The 26,819-nt window shown below is 35.1% G+C and overlaps 1 protein-coding gene across 1 annotated transcript; it reads right to left on the bottom strand.

Moving 5' to 3' along the window:
• Window positions 1-1,483: 1,483 nt before the first annotated feature.
• Window positions 1,484-23,443, bottom strand: RNF212 (ring finger protein 212). Its single transcript, XM_075150516.1, has 12 exons — window positions 23,332-23,443; window positions 21,644-21,705; window positions 17,503-17,577; window positions 14,645-14,701; window positions 11,498-11,556; window positions 9,264-9,328; window positions 9,105-9,174; window positions 8,242-8,287; window positions 6,795-6,858; window positions 4,906-4,978; window positions 3,927-4,123; window positions 1,484-1,521 (listed from the first exon to the last, which is right to left on the bottom strand). Exons 1-12 carry the CDS (start codon window positions 23,441-23,443, stop codon window positions 1,484-1,486), a joined length of 918 nt encoding a protein of 305 aa, XP_075006617.1.
• Window positions 23,444-26,819: the final 3,376 nt, after the last annotated feature.

Consider the following 26,819-nt stretch of genomic DNA (forward strand, 5'->3'; position numbering starts at 1 on the left):
CAATCATATTTTACTAGCCTCATTTTTCAAGCTATTCTAGCTCATCTGGAACTAAAGAGAATAGGAATTTTAAAAAGTTACACCTTTGCTCCTTTACTTGTATATGTCTGTGGTATTGTAAAACTAAATCTTTCAAATGGAAGTTTGCTTAAAAGAAAATTTACTTAGAAATCCCATCTAAAATTGGAAGTATAAGAATATTGGAGAGGAGAAAACACACACACTTTCCCATGTAAAAAAGTAAAAGCCGTTTTACATTGAAATAAGGGAAATGTGAAGCGTAAAATTTGTTATGGAAGCCCCTGCTCCAGAGATGTTCACGAAACAGGTGTTTCTCCATCTATTTTACTCTCATTCAAGGGGCACACTTGCCAGTTAAAACTCATCGCAGTAGCTAGGAAGATGATGTAAGAACGATGACATCAAATTCAGAGACAGTAAGAACAATCATTCACTCTTCTGTTTTCTGCGTGAATTAACACTTTGTCTCAACATCACAAAAAAACTCCTTTATACTCCCCTTTCTGTTCTAGCTTTTCTTTTAGGTCAAGCAAAACATTTCAACCCAGAAGAAATTTATGTGCTTAGGGGACGTTATCTCAAAAAAACCCACCTTTTAGTTTTTTTATTTTTAAAATAGTCCAGGTAAAGTTAGGGCCAAATCAAAACAAAGGTGCATATTTAATGAATCGGTCATACCAAAATTTTGTTAGACATACATAGTAATGGTGGCAATTTCAACATAAAAGTTATTCTCGAAAGAAAAAGGTTGCATTCTAGCACCCTCCATTCAGAGTCTCCAGTTGTTATTCCTGTGTAAAGATAGTCTCCACTGTGTTTTGTCTCTTCATCCCACTTCCCCCATTTCATTCCATTTCGGGAAGAAATAATTGCTACCTAAATCAAATGGTAAACTTCTTGGAGTGTGGAATAGATACTGTATTATACTGCATTACATTCCAGCACAGCCTGCTGGAATGTAATGTCCCCCAAACCTTACCCCTCCCAACAGTGCAAACAAAAAGTGATCTATTGAGTAAGAATCAAAATTTGGAATTCTGGAATCAAAAATCCGTAAATGAAAATTTGTTTTTAGGACTGGGGCTCATCTCTAATACTGTACAAGCGCAACCATTTAAAAATAGAGTTCTGCTGCAGCTCAATGCATTCACAGCAAGAAATGCCTATTGAATATATAATCATGTTTTGTCTTAACACTTAATTAATAAAGGCTGTTTATTTATACAATATATTTTAAGCCAAAATTTCTAAAAACAGCAAGAGGATTTTGTACTCTTTTTTAAAACTACTGTAGATGTTAACCAGCAACATCAGTGATGCTTTAAATACATTATTCATGCTGAATAGTTAGCTGTTTTATGCCAATTTGACATTTTATAGGAATTACAAATACTTTGATATCCAAAGACTCTGTAGGGCTTCTCCAGATGCTTATTGACCAAAACAATTCACAGATGTTTGCTTATCTTTCTGTCGAATGTCCTCCAAAATTAGTCGATCCTAGAACAAGAATTCAAGTACAAATGGAAAAAAATTAAATAAAACTTTATTCATGAAAATTATTTTAGGAACTTATTCAAGGAAGGGAGAAAGTGAAAACTATCAAAAATTAAAAATAAAACCCATATATTTTGATGAGAACTTTTGTATAGCTCTTTTGATGAATCTAAATATGCTGCTTTGTATTTATATAAAAGAATTAGATTTCTATTTCCATAAAAGCATTTTTGCCATATTCCAATTTCAGCAACACAAGTGAATGACCAAAGCATTGTTCTGCATATGAACTGCAATTAACTTGTAAACATATAGCTCAAAAATGACTAACATTTAAGTTCAATATAGCTGTTTTTTCTTAACTTTGATTACTACCACATTAGTTACAGATTGTATATCAGGTTCATGCATTATTTCACATGCTATATCACTGTCCAGAAATCCCACAAAAAAAACCAATTATAATGTAAGCTTCCACAATCTATAACTATTCATAACTTGAGTATGAGTGAATTTCTTAAAATATCTTTATGTTGATTTCATGAAGTTTCATGAACTCAAAACTGCTTGGAATGTGTTACTCTTGCAATAGAAAGGTCACATTTATTAATATGGACTGAAAAATGCTTCATAGCTGAATTATCCTTTTAATGTAAATAACAAAGATTTCACTTGTGATGTAAACTTTGCAATATGAAGAATTAGGTTTCCAAGATGTGATTGGTCAGGGTGCTAGATAATCTCACTAAGCTTCCTTTCCCACAAAAGGTTGGACCAGATGATCTTTCAAGGTCCCTTCCAACCTGGGCTGTTCTATGATTCAATGATTCAATGATTCTATGATTTTATGAATTAATCTGCCCCAGTGCAATTCCTACCTACACCCCTCTTGACCTGGTCTCTATGCAGCTGCTTTTGCTAGTTTTATGCTGCACTCAACAAATAATACCCTGGACTATCTACCTTTTTACTGTCACTTGCAGACATTTATGTGTGTGTCTTGATATCTGGATCAGTAAGAAATGTGAAGTTGAGACAAAAAATTTGGCAAATGAGAGAACATGGGATTGGGAAGATTACTACTGAAATCTGTGACAGGATAATAGGTAATAATAACAGAAATAAAGTTGATCTCCTACAGAATATGGGGAAAATGGCCAGCAAGAAATTATCTTAATTATCATCTAAGCCTTTCCTCCCAAACTGTGAAGATACAAAGGATGTGACAGAGAAGTACAATGAAATAAATATTTATAAAACATAAAAATAAAGACTAGGAAATGTTTTTGTCTTCTTTAATTTTCTTCCCATCATTTCCTTATTCTTTGCTGGTTTGTTTTCTGTTTGTTGTAACTGTCCAGAGCGTCTCTTTTATACTTCTCTTGCTTCGCAGGAAAAATAGCCTTTAGTGTCCTCTCATCTTTTTCCCTTGGTATATCCTGCTTCCTCTTTTACACTAATATTAGTGTAATTATTATCTCCATTTCTCATAAATTTTTTAATCTGCTTCCTCTATAGCCTTTGTTCTGTCCCGTGCACTGTTCTGGGCTCCTTTTCTTCTCCCAAACCTTTTAATATCCTCGTCTTTTTTTCTATTCCTTAACACATCTTACTTCCTCTTCTCTGTCTCATCATCTGCCTCTTCCCTATCCATTGTTCATTTTCAGAATTAGCTCACATTAAGGAAAGTTTGTTCATTTCTGTTAATATTCCCTAGTTCCTAATAACCAGGTGACTAATACTTCACTTCTTGCTCTCAGAATACGGCATTTCCTTTTATGTTCCTTTTTTCTCTGCTGGACATAGTGAGATGTCAACTGTCACCCACTTTCTACAACACGCCACTCAGTCATACAGGAACTGTCTCCGATTCGTTCTTTTCATTATAGACTTTTTTTTTCCTTCTTTCCCATGTGTCAACTCAACTATTCTGCTTTATTAAAGGACTCCTGTTGACTATCTCAGTCTTGCTATGACTCCCACTGAGTTCACTGCACTTCTTCCTTTCATGTTTTTCTTTTCTCTACTCCTTACTTGAGATTTGTTGCAAGATTAGGTTTTGTGCAATTATTATATGCTTTGCATTATTTAGAACTGGTATTTTTCTAGAAGACTATTATGGAAATTACTAGATTTAAATGTCTGTTAAAATATTATTCTAGGGTGAAGCAAGAACACATTTTCACAGCAGATATTCTATTGCACAGAAGGCTAAAGCAAAATACTGGTCATAAACATTAGCATTTTGCATATTTTGCTGATAGCCTACTTCCAAATTTGAAATATCACTTTTGTGTTGCTTAATTTATTCTTATTTACTGTTCTTCAGTAAATAAGTAATAAGCATATGTTATGCTGAAAATTTTTCAGGAAGTGTTAAATGTTGTTATTTTACGAAATATACTTGCCTAAATGTTGTCTTTGCAGAAGTCCAGAGATGGTGATTGGATGTCTTGTTACAGATGACTGTGGGGAAGGTGATGTAAGTGGATACAACTGAGGGGTTCTGAAATCAGAAGTAGCCCATGACCCCCTTCTACTACTTTGTGATCCAGATGATGATGTAAGTGAACATCCACTATGTGGTAGTCTTATAGGTGTGGATCTGTTAATGAAATTAATTCATGGATATGATTTGAGGCTATTTTCATAGTACAAGAGATTTCAAAACCACTTAAATTCATAGTGCTAATATTTTAATAGAAAATGCTGTAAATTATTGTGTTCTACATATTCCTTATCAGATTTTTATTTCTTTAGGATTTTTACATATTTTAAAAGGCAGAAGGACAAAACAAATTATACGAGAATCAAAGATGGAAAAAAATAAATATTTTGTTATATATATTTTAAATTTGTGCAAGGAAGATATATTTGGCTTAATGATCAGAAAGAACAGGAGTTTACTTTTTCTGGAACCATTTTAAGATTTTCTTGATGTTAATAATTCTCACAGTTTGAGACATTTTCAATGTTCAGGTGAAAAATCTGAAACATCTGCTACACGCTGCATTAAGATGTTCAGGTTATTCAAAGAATAGCTCTTGTGTAGATACTGTGTTGTCATCTCTGATTTTTAGAAGAATTATAAAGCATACACGTTGTTGCACTTTCTTACTGTAAAATTACTACCCTTTGTACAAAAGTACCATGACTATAGATGTCCACAGTTACAGGAACTCAGATTATCTCTGCACATTTTTGAAGGAAGTGATCTCAAAATAAAACCTTCCAGCAATACAAACACATTCATATAGGTGATAGCTAGCCTGCACAATAACATTTCTTCAGATATAGAATATAACCTTTAAACATACAGATTAATACAGGCCAGAAATTTCAGCCTCTCTTAGGAGACGGTAACATCTTGAAAAGGTATTTAATTACCTTGTAGATCCTGCTTTACTATTTTGACTTGACATTATTCCAGATGACTGAGAACTTCTGTAGGATACACTACCTGTAAGAGTCGAATTTTTGAAAACAGGACCAACATGAATTACCCATTTTACTTAAGAGAGAACTTTGGAAGCAAAGATTAGTACTTTAATTGCATCATTTGGGATAAATTCATGATCAGTTTATTCAAGAATTAAAAATGGTGCACAATTACAATAGAGAATGAAAGGTAAGGAATTGGCTGACAAAATACTGTCACCATGTCACTTGAGGAAGGATTAAAATAGCCCTAAAAAATAATAATGTGTTTTTACAATTTAGCACACACAAGACATTTGCTGAGGCATGAGTTGTCTTCCAGTACCTCTTGCTGGAAGCAGATCCAGCAAAAGTGAAAGCTATCAAAAGTCCTCAGCAGTACTCCAACAGAGGGTAAAGGTGAAAAATTGTCTTTAGTCTCAATAGATTAATCCTACATAGAGCTTAGCTGTCACGAAAACATCATATTGCACCATTCCTGCAAATCTATTTCAAGTTAGACACATATGTTGGTTTCTTTCACCTTCTTTCATTTATTAGACTATTATTAGACTATCAAGATAGCTCTGCTGAGGTCATCCAGTTCTTCAGCTATTTTGTTTTGCCTCGTCCATCTCTGAGAAGGAAACTTTCTTTAGTGCACCATTAAATCCTTGTTTCTACTTGCAAGTACGCTTTGATTCATTCAGCTTTGTCCACTGCAAAAATTTATGGGTTGATTCTGAAATGTGCTGAACGCATAACTGTTCTACATATAATTTTACTATCTAATTAAGTATCTGTTTATATTTAGACTCAATAAAAAAACAGTTAACCTCAACTCTCGCTATCTTGTTATCCATAAATTTATAGGCAAGCAGTATTTAGGAAGGATCTGAACATATAAATCAGACATAACATAGAAAAAGCAATTATTGCTCCTTCACTACAACTGCATTGCAATTGCATTTGTCTTTGTTTTGGGACGTTTACACCATGTAAAAACACAGGAGTGCTAAAAGCTCCTTATGTGGCTGGAGATGGATTCTATTAACTGCTGAAGCCAGTGGAAAGACTGCCTGAGAATGGACTGTTACAGAAACATGCTGAATGTAAAGCCAGGAATGGGAGGAACACATGAATGGTAGACCTGCAGGGCATTAGGAATTCTGGGATACTACTCACAAATAAGCAGTACTCAAGGAGACAGCGCTAATTTCAGTAGGTTGTCATTCACGTCTTATTTACATCAGAGTGTTACCCAAGCTCTGCAACAGCCCAGAAATGAAAGGAAGTACAGGCAGGTAAAATTTCTTATACCCTATTATAATGATATGGTGAAAAAAAAATCACCTTTCTGAAGAAATTCTTGATCTCAACTTAATTACCTCGCTTTTGTTATGAAATACTTTTGTAACTTCCATTTAGTTTCCCCCCTTTTCCTCATGTTTTTTTACATGACATTATGGACAATGTTAATCTCTGGTAACTATACACAAATATAATTATGAAGGTTAATAGAGGATCAACAACCTATATTGCAAGTATGCCTGTTCTGTTCAACCATACACATCATTACAGTATTTTCTTTGCAACTGTTGACTATGATTGCTCAGCAAAAATCATTTTGGTTACAAGTAATTATTCACAGAAGAGAGTAGGTCAGTACTAGGAAGACCTATTTCATTCTTCATTTTTAACCATTTCCAATCTGCTGGATTGATGTCTACATGATAAGTTCCTTATACCTCAACACAATTCAAGTTTGCTCAGTAAATTGCTAATGTATGGATTTTAATTTATTAATCCTCTTAACATAATACAAATGTTATCCAGTCACAAACTTTATTTTTACTCACCCATACGTCCATCTTGTGGTGGAGTTATTAACGATAATCTCGTTGGACCAGTCGGTGTCTCAGGCTAAATGAGTGGCAAGGTATTAATTACAGTGTAATAAGTATGATAATTATTAAGGTATTTTAAGCAACATTGTTACATTTTGAGGTCTATAAAGCCTGCAGTTTTCTGGCGCTCTCCGCTGCCAGTTTTGCTCATAGCACTAAAACGCAAAACCTCAGAATTAGGTTACTATTTTTCAGAGATCTAGGGGGCGGGGGCGGGGGAAAGTACATGTATTTTACTTTTATTCCAAGAAGTCCTCTCTGTTACATTCAGATAAGAAAACTATCAAACACTTACATCATTATCTGTGCTGAGATTCCATTCTTAAGCTAGCATCTGTTCCTGGATGTTACCTCTCCTAATTAGTAGAATACTAATACAGTGAAAAGTTCCTGCCTTCATTCTCATCTTAGAGATGTTATTCAAAGCTTGTAATTCCCTACTAAAATATCAAGTTCTAACACTGCTTTCAGACCATTGACTTCTAAACCTAGCTTTTTCTTAACATGTGAAGATACTATACACATGTTGATGCCCCGGAGCATAGATAGAAGCAAGATCACCTGGTCAAGCAGCAAACAAAATTGTTTATGAAAGGTAAATAATGACTGGCTTGATTTGTGGCTTAAAAAAAACTTTTATCCATCATAAATGAAATTTCAGGAATGTTTTGAAAATCAGTGTGCTGTGAAGTTAAGAGTGCCAAGTGATTCACCTCTTGTAACTTCAGACAACTGCAATGACAGCATTTACATCCAGCCTGTTCCCCCGAAATTCCCTTCATGGTCAAGGAAGAGAAACAGGAATGAGACCAATAAGCGCCCTTTAGAATGAGATGAATCACACATACTAATCCATAGGTTATACCCATGGATATAGGTCTATCTATGGATATAACCATTCCATAGGTTATAAAGGAAACCCTGAGATGTTAACATAGATCTGCACTGCAGACATCTACATGAGGTCTGGTGAAGGTGGAAATCTTACATATATTTCCATTCCTTAATACATTAGAACATACATTTAATTGCAACTCTCAGTTTCATGCATTAGTGACGTTTATTTTGGAAACAGTTACAACATTTTTATAATATAAACATACTGAGATTTCAAGATTTTGCCATTTAATTTAGCATCAATTTAAAAATCTGTATATGTCATGCGGAGAATTTAATTCCAGAAATCAGTGTTGTGATTTATTTCCTTTTGGTTCCTTTTTGGGGAGCATCTGACTTCTACTAAGCATCAAGCATAGCTGAAATCAGTATGTACATAAGAATTGTTTTGAATGGGGGGGATCCTATTTTTTGCAGTATTAACAGAGTAGGAGAAATCAAAAGCATATATATGTATATATACATATATATATAAAAACATCCATACAAAAAAACCACTTACTTTCCTCATTGGTGAAGGTACAGGATCAATCTCCATTGACTCCATTCTTACAACAAAGGTCAAAATAAGTATGACATTGTAATAAAAATAACACATTCATTATAATGACTAAAATTACATTATATTCTCATGTTAAATTTGATTAATAATGGAAAAGCATAATACATAATGCATAACACATATAAGTATTTAGGACTTGTTCCAAAACCCACTAGCAGTAAGAAAAATCTATTAATTGATTTTGAGCTTTGGTTTAGACATTTACAGAGAAAGTTATTTTATAATTATCATTGTTATTCTTGTATTTAAGTCAGAATAAATATGCATATTTATATATTTGTCACTTGTCTCCGTAACAAAGGCATTCTGAAATTTTATTTTTTATAAAAAATAAAGTCACAGTCACAGGTATAGAAATTTTCTAGCTTGAGCAAGCTGTATGTTCAATTTATTTAAAATTTAATAAGCCTTACTGGAATTCATCCCATCTAAATTTAGACAACTACAATGTACATATAGGTGTCTGTACAAGTCATTTAGCTTTTCCCTACAGTCAATGGGAAGAGTTCCTCACTAATTAATCTATCTATCTATCTATCCAGAAAGTCTTTAGAATAAGGTGCATCATGCCTTAGAGTTTTTCCAGTGAGTACAAAGGCAATCTATACAAGTAGTTATTATGTACACTTGGATAGGTAAGACCCTCCCCAGTTTTTTCAAAATTACACAGTTTGCAGAAGCAAAACACAAAATCAGAAAATATACTTACTTTAAACTCACTACAAAAAAATGTCTTCGTGTATAAAATATCAGTAGTTGTTACTGTTAAGATTTTCATTGAAAATTAACAGATTTGTACCTACATTTCAGAAGTGGAAGAATGACTAGGATGAAGAGAACATGAAGAATAACCATTCTGTTTTCTTGAAGGAACTAAAGTAATTAATAAATATAATATTAAAACATAGCTATATCCAGTGATATGTATTCTATAGTTAGTATCTTAAACCAACACTTCTTACTGGAAAGTGGATTTCTACTTGTATTGGAAAATGGTAGTTGTGTAGTTTGTTCAGGAGGTTTCATACTAAAGGGGAAACAGAAGAAACAACAGATATAAATTGAAAGCTGGTTTGGTTAGTTCATTTGTCTAGCTGGTCAATAAAGCACAAAAGCAAAGCATTTTATCCGTCAACAGCTGGTTTTAACATGACATTATTTGCCGTGAAGAAAAATAACAATCTATTTGTTAAGCTATTATCTTCTCTATATCACAATGTCTGTATCCATCATTGCATGCCCAACAATATCAATTGAGGATAACATTATGCAAAGTGCTTTATGGAACAACAGATGTTAAAATATAACTATTAACTACAGTTGAGCCAAAAATCTTCATTTCGATGTATACATTTCCCAAACTTTAAAAAATCTAGTTATCAAAAGAAATGTTGGCATATTCATGCTATTCACCAACAGCTATGTAAAACTGATACCTTTGCCAATAACCATAAATAAGAGGAATATGTCTAGTGGGCATGCAAGGAGAAGCCCTAGGTCACACTCTTTTGGTAGAACTCTGAAAAATCTGAAATTCAGTAAGAACTCTGTATTTGGTATAACGAAGATGCTATTTGTTTGAGATGCAGCCAAGAAAAAGGAGGAAGTGGATAAAAATATATAAACTATGATAATCCACCACATACATAGTTTCCTTTATACTGTTTTTCTTTCAGTTATATTACACCAAGCAGCATAAGAAAGCATAATACAGTGCACGTCGGAGTCAGAAGAAAGTCTATACTGAAAAAAAAAACAGAAAAGGAATCAAGATTAAAAAAATTTTGCAATTAAATTGCTGGCTTCATGAACTGGCTTATTAAAGAGACTTCAGCATCCTTGATCACTGGTATTCATAGGGTGGCACCCATGAAGGGCTTCTCTCAAGAAGATGGATCTATAGGGAGAAGTATATTGTAACTATACACTAAATACTCTTAATACCCATATTCACTAAAAGGGAAAAGCAGACCAAACCTGCTAGGTTTTTTTCCCAGTAGTTTTTGAAATCTTAGAAAATGGGAAGGATAAAATAGGACATAGAAACAAATGTTATATGCAAAATGTAATAATTTCACCATAGGTGGATCACAGTAGATCAATCTGATATCTTTTTTGTTTTGTTTTATGTTCTGGTAAGCAGATTTATTTAAACAGTAGTAAGATAGTACATTTTTGCTGCATTAATTCAGTTTAAACATTGGAGTGCTATATAGCCACGTGGACTTTAAAGCAGAGATAAGAGCGATTAATTCAGGTAAGTATACCATAAATAATGTTAAAAGGGAAACAAACAACAAGAAAGGTTGAAGACAGTGCAGAAATGTTATTAATGATGTCCCCTTCAGTTTAGTCTTGCAACTGATCCTGTTTAATATACTCCCTGATGACTCAGGAATAGCCTGGAGTTTGTGAAATCTGAAGACAGAAAGTTCTGAAGATAGAAAGTTACATCAGTATTGAGAACTACATAATGATTTTTAAAATGTGATATTTTCAAACAGTGATAATTTCAAACAAATAATTGAAATAACATTTAATGAAATGAAAAGTAATAGCACAGAGTGCACTTAGGGCTCAATAAGAACTTTGGCTTTTAGTTGGAAATAAATAAGATGGAAAGATTAAGGTGTATCAGTCAATGAGCAGGGAGATAACGATGAGCTACCTCTTGGCTATCTCTTTGACACATTCGTGAAAAAAGAGTAATTTAAGATGAGTCAAGAAGTTGATTTTTACCAGAAACAGAGAAGATGAGAATCATGTTACAAAACTCTGGTAATTTTGTAACTGGGCTAGATTCTAGGAAAGATACCATAGTACTTTCCAGACTGATGTTGAAAAGCCCATTGGAAAAAACACAACCATGTTTATGTAAATGCAAATAAAAATTTTAAAACTGAATATCTATATGATAGAGATTGCTAAAAGTTCATTTTTAGAGTAACTACTGACTTGAATTTAAAAATAAAAGGGTTCCTTCCTGACAGGCTTGATTAATATGAAGAAAATGGACTTGATGACAGAAATCACTGTTCATTTATTTCTGTAAAAATATGGTTCTTCTATTTATACAACACAATATATGAGAAAGGCAAACAAAGCATGACTTTTTTATTGTTTTATCAATTAAACTTACTGTTGTCTGATTACAAAGACAACTTCTCATTTACTTTTGCTGCATTAAGCCTCTTACCATTGTATCTGATGTATTTGTTGTGTTACTTTCTTGAGAGATTCTTCCAACTTTACCGTCTGTGAGATAATCATAGATTTTAAAAAAATCTATTTGTGTGATATACAACTTCATTTTCATACAACTAGTATTCTAAAGTGTTGAAAGGCTGTTTTCTATTGGTTTTAATCTTAGATATCATTGCTATTCCAGATTTACTGGGGCAAGACTATAGCTGTTATACGGATCCATTAAACAGTCAGTCTGAAAAAGATATGCTTCTTTTTGGCAGTTACAGACTTAGTTTGATTACCTTTTGTTAAGCGTCCTGGTAATATTGGTTAAATGAATACTAAGAAAAGTGCTTAAAAACAGTTTGCTTTTATTTTTCATCTTTTCCATATCTGATATAAAAGTTATGTTGCATCTAATATGGAATTATCTGGAAAAGATATCAGTAACTGTACAAAATACCCAATACCATGTTCCCATATTTCTCTTTTTGGATTCAGATTTGTTCAGTTCTTTGCAGTATCTATTTGTAATAAGCTTATGTGAAGAGTATTTCCTATTATGTTATAGACACAACCAAAAATAACATCCATTAAAGAATGTTATGAGCTTGCAGAATTGAAGAACATTAAGGTCAAGAACATTAGGTCAGCTCCCTAGTATGTGTATTTTTTACAGTCTTTCATTACATGGTCATACATTATATTTTATGAAGGATGTAAAAATTTACTCAATAGCCTCAATATTGTATCTATATTTTATCTTTAATTTCCATTGTGTGATCTTAGTCCTTCATTACTTCACACTATTCATATTTTGATTTGAAGACAAATTATGAATTTTCTTGTTAACTTGTCATGCTTCTCCTCACAATGTTATTTAAATTCTTTAGTAACATTATCTGATATACCTTTATAAAATCATACTGTTTGTGTGAGATATTATGCTCTTTTTACAGATGTGAAACTCTGCAAAACAGATTAAGACAAAATCTAATTTACATAAGATCTGATTTTTTGTATTCTTCTTTTTTCTTTTTCCTAATGAAAGCTAGGTTTGATTAAGAAAATGACTGGTACAGATGTTAGGAACAATGTACTTTACCCTGTCACTCTGTAGGACTGGATCATTTTAAGGCCAAAATACCTTAAGGAAGGTGAATAACTATTTGGTTTTCGATGTCTTTGGATCCTAGCACAACACAAAATCTAGACTTGCCAGGAATATGGACATCATCTGCACCTCAGTATCTGTACAACTTACAGAAACAGCAACAAAGAAGCTTTTATCAACATCTTGAGAGCTGTTGGTTGAGAGTGACAAGGGTGACATACTAGAAATAAGGAAGGGGACCACAAACAAGCTAGCCAAGCATAAGAGCCTGGTTGTGAATTTCCTTATGCAGTACTCCTCCTTTCCCAAAGGCCAAGACCTGCAGAATGGAGAGTGTCAGGAAGAAGCACTTGTATCACAGGGTAGATTTGTGCTTCCTCACCTCCCTGGGGGTCATTGCCATTTGCTAAACTGTTTATACTGTAAATCATTCTTGCTCCATCCTTTTCCCACTCACCTTCATCTCAAAGCCAGTGGCAGGAAGACTCAGACGGAGATTATAACCCTGAGGGTGAGCATCTACTCCCACTCTCTCAACATGTGTGCCTCTGCCAGATGTGATCTAGCCTTCCCCAGCTCCTTCAGACTCCCTCCCAGTAGCCCTGAAAGAGGGAGCATTGCTAACTGAAACTCACAGGAAGGAGACAGATATATCATTGCACAGGGGAAACTCTTCTCTTCCTTGCTCACCTCAGCCTCACTGTCAAACCATTTCTCCACCAAAACAGCCTCACCAGTGCTAGCCATAGTTGCACATAGGGTATCTAAGAGAAGCGGCCTCTTCTGACCCTGATCCAATGCAAGCAGTTTTAAAACACTAACAAATACATAGAGCGGACAAAACAACAACAAAAACACCCCAAACACCATGCCATTGAAATAGCAACCAACTAAACATTCAGCTCTTTCTGTACTGTCACTAAACACCTTCCTTAGGTCAAGCAGCATCCTTGAGTACTTCACAACCACTGTTAAATGAATATCTCAACAGAAAATAAGTTAGAAAGTTACCATCAAAAAGTATCAAAACTCCGCACGGACTCTTTGGAGATAACATTTCCATTTATGCAACATTCTATTAAAAGCTTTATTTTACTTTGCCTACAGGTTTCAGTTTTACCATCCCGAGTCAGTACAATAGATTAGAAGGGGGCATAAAATCAGGATTCCTCCATGGCCTGGCTTTGAAAGCAGAAGGACAGGACCTTGAAAGAACTACACATTCCACAGTACACTAGGACAGATCCCAAAATGCAGTCATGGAAAACAGGGAAGAATGGGCCACAAAGCACTTAAGTTTCCAAGCTGTTCTATCCATGAGAACCATATCAGGTGCTCTCCTCACACACAAAATGGCCAATTGGCCAGCTATATGAGTTTACCTCTGTCATTTCATACACAGGGCATACATGGGTTGATTTGCCAGGACTGCCAAGTAGCTTTAAGTAATATACCTGGACGTGTCCTTAGAAATGAATAAAACAGCCAACTGTTTTATCAAATATTTAAAAGTATCTGAGAAATGAAAAAGAAATTTTCTTTCCAACCTAGAGAGGAAGAGGCGTTGTCACAAATTCAGTACCTGTTCTCCACAGAATAATTAATTCTATTCCTCTTCCCATTGAGCTATGCCTAACTCAGGGTACTAGCCCTTCGTCTTGTTCTCCATTGCTCAAGCTTCTCATTTAGTTTGTCAGCCCTAGTCATCTTTTCCTCTAGGCTTATCATCTGAGTACCAATCTCTCCCCACCTCTTCCACTTTCTCCTCCTTGCAGCAAATTGGTTTCTTCTCTCCCTATCCTTAGACTCTTCATTTAATCTCAGTCACCCCATAACTAAAATCTGTTTAATTCAATAATAGTAACCATAATTAATAAAGTCCTCACAGATTTTAAACAATTAAAACCTGGTATTTATAGTGACAGAAATGAGGCAATCCTGATAAATTGTTCTAAGTATTCCAATAAAAGGTGAATATATTTTCTAAAAATAAACCAAAGTAACAAGGCAAACATAAGCAAAGAAAACCACAGTTAGAGTTACCTTTTGTCTGTGATATGCTAATAAATGTTTACGATGTTTTTCTTGAAATTCTGAAATCTACAAATAAATACAATTATATCAAGTTTCATGTAATTACATTTATGCAACCTCAGCAAAAAAGTGATGGAGAAGAACTACTTCACAGTATTCAAATTTTTCTATATTTTAATAATATATTTAATATATCTTCTTTAAATCCTTTTTAACAAAACATTCCAAGTTATTATCACTGATAAAGAAAGTCTTATAAAGTTTATTTAATCTAGTATGACCTACACTAGAGCTGGTCGATTTATTTCACTGAATTTATATTTTAACACTATGTTCAGTAACAAGGTAAAGACATTGGAAAGACAGTTTAGCTGCGGTGTTTCTTATTCATTAGTGCTAAGCAAACACATAAAATTAATGGCAACATAAAAAGTCATGTGTCTTAGTGGCAATTATAGCTTGCCTTGTAAAAATATCCTGTTAATTAAAAAATAATTGTTGGACACACTGTCTGGTGGTGTGTAAGTACTTCTTGTGTCCAAATGAGGATCATAAACCATGACAGGCTAAAAGTAAAAACACACAAAGTAGGCAAGACAAGAGCTTGAGGAACAAATTACAATAGGCAATAACTTACTAATAAATCTTTCTTCTCCCGTATAAGAAAACTGCCAGAAAATGTGTAGGGATAGAGACAACCAAGAAGACACAGAGAAGATAAATCCATAGTGGAGTATCTAATTGAAATGGTTACTTTTTATTCACTGTAGAAGAGCCTGGGAGGTTCCCATTGGATACTCATCAAAGGATCAGAAGTGTCTTCAGAAGAACTGATGGAAGAAACAGCCACTCAGAAAGTAATGGCTCTGAGCTGCCTCCCACTGCTCAGAAATGAGATCTTCGGTATATAAAGAAGTCTGTGAAAATGTCAATTCAGTGCTCAGTACCAGTCAAAAAAGCAAATCAGATCTTAGAAGTGGTTAAAAAAGAAATAGAATAGGCAACATTATTATTCCACTTCAAAAAATGTATGTTATTATATCCTGAGTCTGCTTAAGATCTCAGAAATGATATAGTAGGTCTAGAAATAGTTCAGATTAATCAGAGATGTGTAAGAGTTTCAGTAAAAGAATGACCACATAGAGTCTGAGTCTTCACGGCTGAAAAAAAGACGGTTGAAGAAGGGATGTGTTAGCAGTCTAAAACTAATGATTAGCACAGATGGATTGCATGGGAATGGTTAGTTTTTCCTCTAGAATGGGATTCAAGAGTATCAAATAAAACTAGCAGGTAGCAGGTTAAAACGTGAAAAAGGAAATCATCATCACACAGTGTATAACCTGTGGACCTCCTTTCCATCGTATGTGATAGATGCTAAATACTCAGAAAACAACTATCCACCAAAAGCTTTTGAATGCAAAGGCACCAGCCCCACCTTGAGAAATCTCTGTGCCACAAGCTGTTGAAAGCTAGGAGGCTGTTCTGAAGACCTATCACTACATGGCAGCCTTGCTCTCATACACTTTCCTAAGCACCCGCTGTTGTGACAGGATATTAGACTAGATAAACCATTGCCCTAACAGAGCACAAGCTGCTCTTATGTCTTTTGATGCTGGTAAAAGCTCTGAACATACCTTAATGCCTTAATTACACTTCAATATGTTTCCCATAGGCTATCTCAGGCTACAGAAAACCCACCTTAGTCTTTTGAGATCGTGTCTGGTTTTTCCTTTCTTTGACACATTACAGAAGTCTGTATTCACGTGTGATTGGTGGTATAGCTGTCTGGATTTGTTCAGTTTACAGAATAACTGCTGATCATGTTACATGTTGTTAAAAAGTGTGTATGGAAGGACGGAGGAAGGCTTCTTGTTTACCTTGTGTCACCTATGTAACTTGGGAGGAGGAGTGCTGAGGAAAGGGACCACGCTCAGCTTTGGAGAAATTTGTGAAGCATAGAGTAGAGCAAATGTGAATCCATAATCACCATTAAAAAAGCAGGTGATCTTCCCTGGGTTACTTTTCTGCTGGATCAGCAAGCTCAGCACAAGACCAAACAAGTACCAGCCCAAGGGAGATGAGAATACACAGTGAAGGTTGCAGGTGGGTTCAGAGAGAATGTACTACCACAGTTCAACCTAGAGTGGTTGCTCAGTACGAGGACAAGTCCCAAAGCCAAAGCCAAGCAATGCAGGAAATGAGGAGGCAATACAAGTTTATATGTATTCATTTAACCCAGACAGCTACTAAAGTTCTGGACTGGAAACTAAGCCTGAAGAAAGGGATCCTGCCTGGAGTTTACAGAAGGCAGGGAGGAAATTTACCTTGAAATCTTTTATTGCATCTGTCTGAAAAAAAGCAAGCCTGTTTGGGGTTTTTTGGCTTTTTAGGAATTAGATTGTTCTTATTTTTAATAAAGCCTAGCCTTTGAGATCAGGGATCTTTGTTAACTTGCTCACTTTAATTTTTAAAAAGAGAGAGAGAGAGCGCGCATTCAGCTCAGGGCTTTAGCCAGCTCAGGTTTTCACTGTGTAACTTTTTATTGCTATAATTAGGGCACACTATCTGGGCATGTTTAAGGTTCTGGCAGATCTAATTTTTCATTGCATGGCATTGAAAGTGATTTTACATCATTAAAATAACCAGACTAGTGGTCCTCAGAGAGAGTTTGAAAACATAAGCTGTGACCGTGATGAATAATTTATGCTTTCTTAAGAGCTTTGAAACTGTGGAATTAAGAAAGTAAAGACGGTAACTGGCATACATTCATTTTCAAACATTCACTCCTATGTTTTTCCCATTTATATAAAAATCAGTAGCAGTTGCTGATTATTTTATAGAGTTAAAAGGTTTTAAGGTAGATTCACCTGTGTTATTTCTTTTGAATATTTCTTGCATAACGTATCTATTCCCATGAACAGTGATTGAATATCAGGATTTGTCTACCAAGAAAAGAAAGTATACCAAGGTTAGCATTTCTACCTGCAAATTATATTAAATAAAGCATTTTGTGAAGTGTTCCTTAAATTGATTGATATATATAAATAAAAAATTGACAGATCAAGAGTAGGACGATACAGAAATTGAAAACGACCAGTTTTATTTAATGCCCTCATTAACTATCTGGAAGGCTTTGTACTTTTGTTTAAATATATTACACACATATATATACATATGTTATTGTAACTAAGACAATAACAATTTCTAGAGGACATTGAAGGAAGGTGTTGTGGTCCCCTGGAAAAGGCATTGCCTTCAGACCAACAGCCAGGTTTCTGGCAGTCCCTTTCCCAGCTTTCTCACCATCCCTAGCCACATGGATGCATCTTATAACCAGTTTTCGTTCAAAGTCCTTTTTTGGAATGATTCCAATGCTGACTGGGATCCCCTTACCTCTCCCGCCTGTTGGGCAGCAGAATGCTATCTTAGCATAAGAAAAAAGCCCTAAAATGACAGTTGAATTTTTCAATTATTTTATGACTAAGACTTTTAATCAGAGATTATGATGTGGCTTCACAAACGGCCGTGTGTGTTTTTAGAAAATGCTGAGTAAGTGCTCTGTACCTAAGCTATCATTGTAATAAAGACATATTTATTATTTATGGTGACAAAGAAATGCTACAAAATGTAAAGTGAATTTCAGAATGATAGTGACATTTGGACACCTATCCAAATCTACAAAACGATGTAGATAACTTAGTTAAGTGTTACTTTAATCCAGAATACATGTATTCCTAATTTATTCATAAGAAAAACAAACAAAATACAATCCCAAAATAATTACACTACAGTACTAAGTTAAAATATTATATTACTAAGAACTTACAGTGATCACATTTCTATCATCTTCTACTGTAACAGTAAACAGCTTTTAAAAATGAGGAATCTACCTGTAAATTGTAAACTGTAATGTTCTCTTTGATATACTGTGATTGTATAATAGAAGGTAGGTTTACGACTAGCCAAAAGTTGAATAAAAAAGCAAAAACAATCCCAACATACTTAGATGATAAAAGAAGATTGTCCCAGAAAAAAGGCATCCTTCATGTAAGGAAACACCTTTCAAAATCCAATCAAAAAGAACTGAAACTGTTGCAGGTAAATGTAACAGTAAATGTAAATTAATCCCAGAAGTACTAAAGAATCTCAAAAAGTTTAAAAAGTTAAAAAATTAAAGAAAGGTGAATTATTGAAAGAAATAAGAAGTAGGCCACCTGTGAATGAAACAACAGTTTTCTAGGCTACTAAGAAAATAGAAAGATAAGTGCTATCACTTAAATTAAAAATATTGCATTGAAATAAAAAAGAGTTAGGCTTTGCTCCATTTGGAAATGCACAAACATATAGAGAGACAATATTTTTACCTACTCTAAAAATAGTATAACACTAGTATAAGGTCAAATATCCAAGACTAAATAACAGCTGTATTTGCCAAACCCATTTTCAAAGTGTGCTTATATTATATATTTTTAATAATAAGAGGGAATTGAGTCTCATACCTATGAAAAATAATTACGTGAGTAGCTAAATTAATAACCTGGATTTACAACAGATTTATATCTTTTGTTCCCCATATTCTGACATCAGCTATTTCGATGTCCTGTATAGCAACTCATCTGAGCAAAGGTGGCATGCACTGTTTGGTTATTGTAAAACTGTGCATGTGGCTGCCAAATGCACTGCTGCTTATTGATGAGCCGTACTTGCACTTCTCTCACCAGGGGAACTAAACTGCTTTTCCTTGCTTTCCCTAGCTTCTAATTTTTATAGAACTCACAGGAGGAAATTAATTTGAAACTTCCTCTGCTCTTTTGAATTTGGTTGACATTAGCCAAAGCATTCAAAAATTTCCACAGGGTGAATTGTCAGACTGACAAAGAGAAAAGCAGATAGACAGATAGCACAGTCTAACCTATCTACAGTATTTAAGTAAAGAAAATACAAACAAGACAATAAAATTTCATCAAAAAAGATTAATGTGTTCATAAAAATACATTTGGCATCTTTAAAATGTATTCATAGGAGGCAAGCTCTAGAAACCTATTTAGGGTCCTAACAAAGCAATAACCTTGGTTTAAGAACCTATCAGATCTGAGAAAAATAAAAACCAACCAGTTTCGTTGCTGATTTAAAAACTCTTTAAAATAAAGGTTTGTAGAACACTGTTTATATTTTATCTGCTGCATGGAGGAGTAGCAGATGGTAACATGATATTCTGAAATAATGAACAGCAAGATTCTGATTTATCATAACACTTAACCAGCCCCTGGGAAAAAGCAAGTGGGGATCGTGAGACAGAAGGAAGATCTAAAGGTGACAAGCATGCATTACTGTAAAGATGAGAATATTTAATGTGTAGATGTTGATTGCCCCAATATACAATTTAATGAAGAGTTTTAACACATTTATAGGAACCCCTACTCATTGGGAATTCTTCCATAGCATCAAGCTCATAAAGGTTACCAGATATATTTCCACTCAGGTTCCTGAATTATAGAGCCATGACTTTTTTATATGCATCTTTAATTATCATTCCAATCATTTTATCTGTTCTTAATCAAGGCTAAGCAATCATCATTAATGTCTTTTTTAAAGAATATGGTAATTTGCTTCCTTCCAGTCCTCCAGAGCAGTGGCAGGTTCTAATGAAACATCTAATATTTTTGTTAGTATCCCAATCATTGCGTTTTTAAATTCCTTCAGTATTTTTTAAGCAAATTATCAAGTTCTGTTGAAATACTGCAATTTAAGACTGCTCTAACTTCAAAATTAACTTTGTTTTGAGCAAGGTGTTGGACAAGATGACCTCCAGAGGTCCCTGACAACCTAAATTATTCTGTGACTGAAATTAATAACATAATTTGCAGCCAAGGTAGGCTGATATTGAAAGCTTATTAAAATACTTCCTTTAGAAGTTTTATGAGGGACTTTTGGGGTTTTTTTACTTGATTACTGTGTGCATTGTTCCTTTGCATTATGTTTGCATTCTGTTGTTTTGCTGTAATTTTTTATTTTTGGTAGCATTGTGTTCTTCACCCTGTTTCAGTTCTGCAAGATTCTGTGTTTACAAATATGAAATATAGTGTAACACTTTTTTTACTTTTTTATATACAGTATATAGAGGTAGAGGTTTCTGTATTTAGATATACCTAGCTCAGTTTTAAACATATCTAGAGAAATCATGCCCTCCTTCAAAGTCATCGTTTCAAGGTTAGTCCCAAATTGTCCTCTATTTCACATATGTGATTGCCTTATAATCTTGTAGGACTTTACGTGTTAGCTGTATTGAATATACTTCTAGTATATTTCTTCTATCATTGTAAGGCAGGCTTGTCTCTTAGGCAGGCATCAGTCTAGGAAAATATAAATGTTTTTACAACCCATTTATGAAATCAACTAAGGAGAAGATGGTTCCTGGGAGAAATGGGAAAATTAAATCTTTTTAATGATTATTCAAGAAAGGGAATTAAAAGCTATTCATTCTCTGGTGAGTAACAAGAATTCCTAACAACATTTCACATCCTCTCTTAATCACATGGCCATGGGGAAAATAGTTAAGCTTAAGAAAAAATAGGTAAATAAACCCAATCCACTTGGAAACACTGATGTGCCACCATGCAGATTTTCGGTTCAGTCCATTACATAAAATAATTCATTACAGTCCGCTTTCTCTGATATACAAATGCCAAAGTCAATAAACATTTTTCCACATTTTGAAAGTAGTCACGGATGTTACACAGTAGCCAGTCACGTTTCTTGAAAAGGTTGGAGTGATTTACAGTCCAGCAGAATCTGAAAACCTAAAGAGTCTCCATACGCTTTTATTTGAAGAAATCCATAAAACTAAAAGCTGTCTCGTGCATAAGTATCTAAGTCTACCAACCTATCATCAGTAAATATTTATGTCACAGTTGGCAAACAAAAGGGAAATATTTTGTAATGCAAATAATTTAGCTGTTAAGCAACCTACAGATTAATGTAATACAACAATACTAAAGCTTCATTTACCTGTTTTGAAAGGAATAATGTACGACAAGGAGTTCTACAGATCAAACATTCATCTTTTTTGCCTGTAAGGTAAAGACACATTTAAAACATACATCAAACTCAATAGATATTGAATACATTTTTAATAGAATTTGATGCCTAAACCTTTGTTTGGAGCTTGTGGAAGGAATCTCAAGGTTATACAAGAAATGCAAATAAACATGAATAAAGAATTTGATTCTATAACCATTACACACAGTTGCACAGGGAAAATGTGTGTGAATGTCATCAGGTCTTACTCTTGCAAATAAGCATTCATGTAAATGATTTTATGAATATCATTAGTGTCACTGAATGCAGGTGACTTTTAGTTCCTTTGATTTAAATAGGACTACTTGCCTGGTTTAATTAAATGTATGCTTAAGTGCACTAATGAGTTAGAGTCAACCAGATATATGACTTTTTAGATTGGGGCCCACCCTGGCTCTCTTGATAAAATATATGAAAACTTAACTTCAAAGAATTAATAATTTTACCTTGTGAATTTTTCCAGTGAAAAATTCATCACATCACTTTTTAAAAATTTATTATTTTTTAAAATGTCTCTTTGATTATTTGCAAACATATTAGCAAACATTTCTAGTAAATGCTTATGACTACACTATTTATAATTTATAATTTTACTAGCTGATTCCTTTCTAAGGATTCTAAAGAGCAATATTTATAAACATCTTTAAAGAGTAAATACATTTTAAACCTGAGATTATCATTATTATTGAACCACAGTAAAAAAATATATAATGTCTCAGGTTTTTTTTCTGCCAAATAATATTAACAGCAGAAAGGAAAGCTGTTGTTCAGGTTCTAGGAGCCTGCAGGTTGTATTTAGAGGCTGCGTTTTATGACCCTTTCTCCTCAACAGCAACCCTGTGAAAACTTTTAGTCAAAAGTGTTCAATTCTGAAATACAGATCAATCATTTATTTCTGTGTGCCCTTCCAGAAAACAGGGCATTTAGCATGACCTCAAAGGGAAAAACATTGATGTCTGTGTGCTATTTTTTTCTTTTGAAAAAGCAACTTCCTTATTCCGCTATGTCTTTTCCACCGATCTTCATCTAAGCACATCACAGGAGTCCCAGAATATGACTCAGGAATTGCATACAACACACAAGAGCTTCAAAACATCCAATCTCTTAATGCTGCTGAAAATTTTCTAGTGTTTCAGTGACAATACTGAGATTTAAAATGTCTTAAGACTATAAGCAAAATCTGCCCTAAACAAATCCTATGTTTTGCAAATTGCTCTTTCACTAATGAAAAAGCATGCACTTTCCAAAATTAGACAGAACAGGATGCCATCTTATTTTGTATTGTAAAACAATGCAATCATGGATCATAAGCACCCAGACTCAACTTTTATTAAAGCCTCCAGTTTTTAGCACCTAAGGCTTGTTCTCAAAGCCACATTGCTCCAGCCAGATTCATCTGGCAGCAGACGCAGGTGGGTTTTTACTATTTAAAGAAAATCAATAGCAAGAATTGAAAAGGTTTATCAATAACATTAGGCTGACCGAAATAAACGCTCAGGCCTTTCTTTTTTCCACAATGAGTCAGAAATGCTAACAGTTAAGGCAAATGTGTGCACACTGGCACTGCCTGACCCGCTGAAGCAGGGGGCTGAGCCACCCGCGCCTGCAGCAGCCATTACCTTTCTGGAGGCAGACTTCACAGATAACATGGCCACAGCTCGTGAGGCTGAACCGTGGGGTGGGCTTGCAGGGCTCACAGAAGCAGACGTTGCAAAAGACCGGGACAGCCATGGGGCGGAGGGGCGGGAGGGCTCGGCAGGGAGCAGGCGGCTGAGGCAGATGCTGACCCTCCTTACCGCCCCCGGGGTGAAGCCTACAGGCCTCCCTCCGCCATGTTCCTCCAGTCTGAGGCACCAGCGGGCCCTGAGGTGAGGGGTGGCAGCGCCCCTCCCCCACCCGGGGGGGGCCTGAGGGCAGCAGAGTTTGACTCTCTCACCCCAAAAAAAGGGGGTTTTCTGGCTTCTCACTACCAAACTGGAGAGGGTGCCCACGCAGGGGATCCTCTCTGAGAGATTTCCCCCTCTCTTGCCCACACATGGGCAACCGAACTGGACTAACCACTGGGTAGGTGCTTCACCACGAGCCCTGTCCTCCTCACAGAGGCGGCCATGCAGCAGGGGCTGCCATTGGGACAGCAGGTGTGTGGAAAATGGTAGTGGCTTTTCACTCTTTTAAATGCAGGAATCTGGGAAGGTTATTAATTTACTGTCACAGGTTTGTTGTTGCTTCTTTTGGTGGGGAAAAAAGTGCAAAACAAGGAGTTTTGATTTTAATTTTTTACATTGAAAAAACCCCAGGGCTTGCTGATTTCCCCTGATGAAAATTTTAGGGCAAAATTCCCTTACAGACTTACTTGCTGCGCAGGCTGTAGCTCTGAGTGTGACGGAACCACAGATTGCATAGGAGGAACCTCCAGCTTTTAACTTCATAAAGACTACTGCCCCCAAAGTGCTTTCCAAAAGAGCCATGATTCAGATTCTGCTTTATACAGTTAAGTAAAAATCTTGAAGGAGACTGAAAACATTTCATCAAAGCAAAGATATTTTATTATTATTATTATTATAGATAAAGAATGAAGGGCTCTCAAGCTATAGTCAAGGCTCCAAGTCTCAGTGCTGGTTTGAGTATAGACCTGATGAATACTGTAATGAGTACTATAATGAATACTGAGGAGCATAATCAGCTCCTTTATAAATTCTGACATGGTGCCTGCCATGGTTTTGGTTTAAAAGCTTAAGTGTATTGTAGGTGAGATGAGTTAAGTTTGTATGTAGTTAGGAGCCTTACACTAAATATCAGCTAAAGTCTGAACCACAACCTTGTAGCAAACTTTTATTAAACTTTCATCTTGGACTTCATATACCATATGGTTGTAACACATATTTCCTTCTTTCCCACCACCAAAGAGGTTATTACAAGACATGTTGTGAGTGAGTGCTCTATAAAAGTGAATTTAATAACACTTATTTACTGGACATTTCAAGTGACAGTTCTAAAGTCTCAGAATTTTTAAATATAGGACAAACCTCAGTGAGTAGCTTTATGAGATTTTATTTTGATTGATTTGGTCTGTAAAGCATTGCTTTTTGTCTCTGTTTTTTGTATCAATTTTATGGATTCTTACATACTCATAACTGTATTTTCATTCCCATACTGTAAACCTAAGTGAACTTAAAGGGCAATGTCATTTCCTTGCTAATGAAAACAAAAGGTGAGAAGGTAGAAAAAAGAAGGAAAGCAGTGCCTTTAAAACAATAATTGATCTACAGATATTTCAGCTTTCACTACCTTGTAGATTAGCAAAGGGTCTGGAAAGACAAGTAGGAAGACAAACCACAATATTCTACTATCACAGAGCTCTCTAGAAACTTTTTCAAGAATGTCCCTTTACATGTTAACCAAGTGCTGAGACGGGTCATGTTATAACCGCTTCCAATTCCTTCCTACACTACTGCTGCTTTGTCAAGCTAATTATGTCAATTTTTAACTTTGACTTTAATTGCATGATACTGTAGCTACTCTGCTAGTTGTATGTAAACTAGCTAAATTAAGGCATAAAGATATATTCAACTAAGCTGCAATAAGTGAAATGGAAATACACGATTAAGTCAAAAACTGGTAAGTTCCTTAGATAGTTGCTGAATAATTAAAATAAAAATAATTCTCCAACACAGAAACAGACTGAAGAATTTAGTGTAGGAATAACTTAAAATAAAACATATAAGCACAAATTCAGCGTTTACCAAGAAACTTGTAATTTGATTTACTTCGGCATACTTCATAAAGACTATAATTTACATAAACAACTGTGGGAAAGGTCAGATCTCAACTCCATAGCATAATGTTTAGGGCTTATCTGGGAGCAAAAAGTAAGTACAATTCCAAACTATTTGTCTGGGTCTCTGTCTTCCATGGTAATTGCTGCAACCACTGATCATAATATTAAGGATGGGCTCCACTGTCACTTAAAACTTTGAATATTTTAAAAGAAAATAGTCAAAATTATATTTGAGGAAAAGCTAGGTGTTACACATACATAGGTTGAGTTCAAGACACTCTCACCAAATTAAGCACCCCAGGGGATATAATTGTTTCTCTGCCTACTCTCTGAATCCTAGTCAGTCTGAAATGCTGAACTGCGCGTGCTGGTACAGAATAAGGTTACTAAGCAAGTAGATGTACTGGTTTGGGCTGGGACAAAGTTAAATTTCTTCATAGTAGCTTGTATGGGGTTATGTTTTGGATTTCTGCTGAAAACTGTGGATAACACACTAATGTTTTAGTTCCTGCTGAGCAGGGCTTACACACAGTCAAGGCCTGTTCTGCTCCTAACCCCACCCCACCAGCGAGTAGACTGGATGTGCGCAAGAAGTTGGGAGGGGACACAGCTGGGACAGCTGACCCCAACTGACCAAAGGGATATTCCATACCATATGATGTCATGCTCAGCAATAAAACTAGGGGGGAGGTTGGCAGGGGGGCCGCTGCTTGGAGACTGGCTGGGCATTGGTCTGTTGGTGGTGAGCAATTGTTTTCATTTGCATCACTTGTCTTCCTTGGGTTTTATTTTTCTCTCTCTTTGTTGTTTTTTCTCTTTTCCTTAGAATTTATTATATTCTTCTTATTATCATTATTATTATTATTATTGTTTAATTATTAAACTCTTTTTATCTCAACCAATGAGTTTTCTCACTTTTACCCTTCTGATTCTCTTCCCCCATCTCATCGGGGGAGCAGGGGGAGGGAGTGAGTGGCTGTCTGGTGCTTAGTTGCCAGCCAGGGTTAAACCGTGACAGTAGAGAACTTTGAAAAATTAGGAAACTTTTTTTAGGTTTCTATTTTAGATGTAACAATCCTGAGTTGAACTTAAATGTTGCCTTAGTCATTGAGCCCTTCTTCTAGATTTAGCTTTACATCTGCGGAGGAAAAGAAGCGGATAAAAGATGGCATTCAAGGAGTAAAATGTAAGAGAATGCCAGAGGCTGCCATATAGGTGGAGAAACCAGAGTTAGAGTAAGAACCAGAGTAGAAGATGAGAGAAGCTTGAGAGTTATATACAACAAATTTTCTCATAGATACAGGGTTTCTTTGGATGTTAGGTGTTACA

Source organism: Calonectris borealis, chromosome 4 (assembly GCF_964195595.1).
Source record: "Calonectris borealis chromosome 4, bCalBor7.hap1.2, whole genome shotgun sequence".
In the NCBI taxonomy this organism is placed as follows: Eukaryota; Metazoa; Chordata; class Aves; order Procellariiformes; family Procellariidae; genus Calonectris; species Calonectris borealis.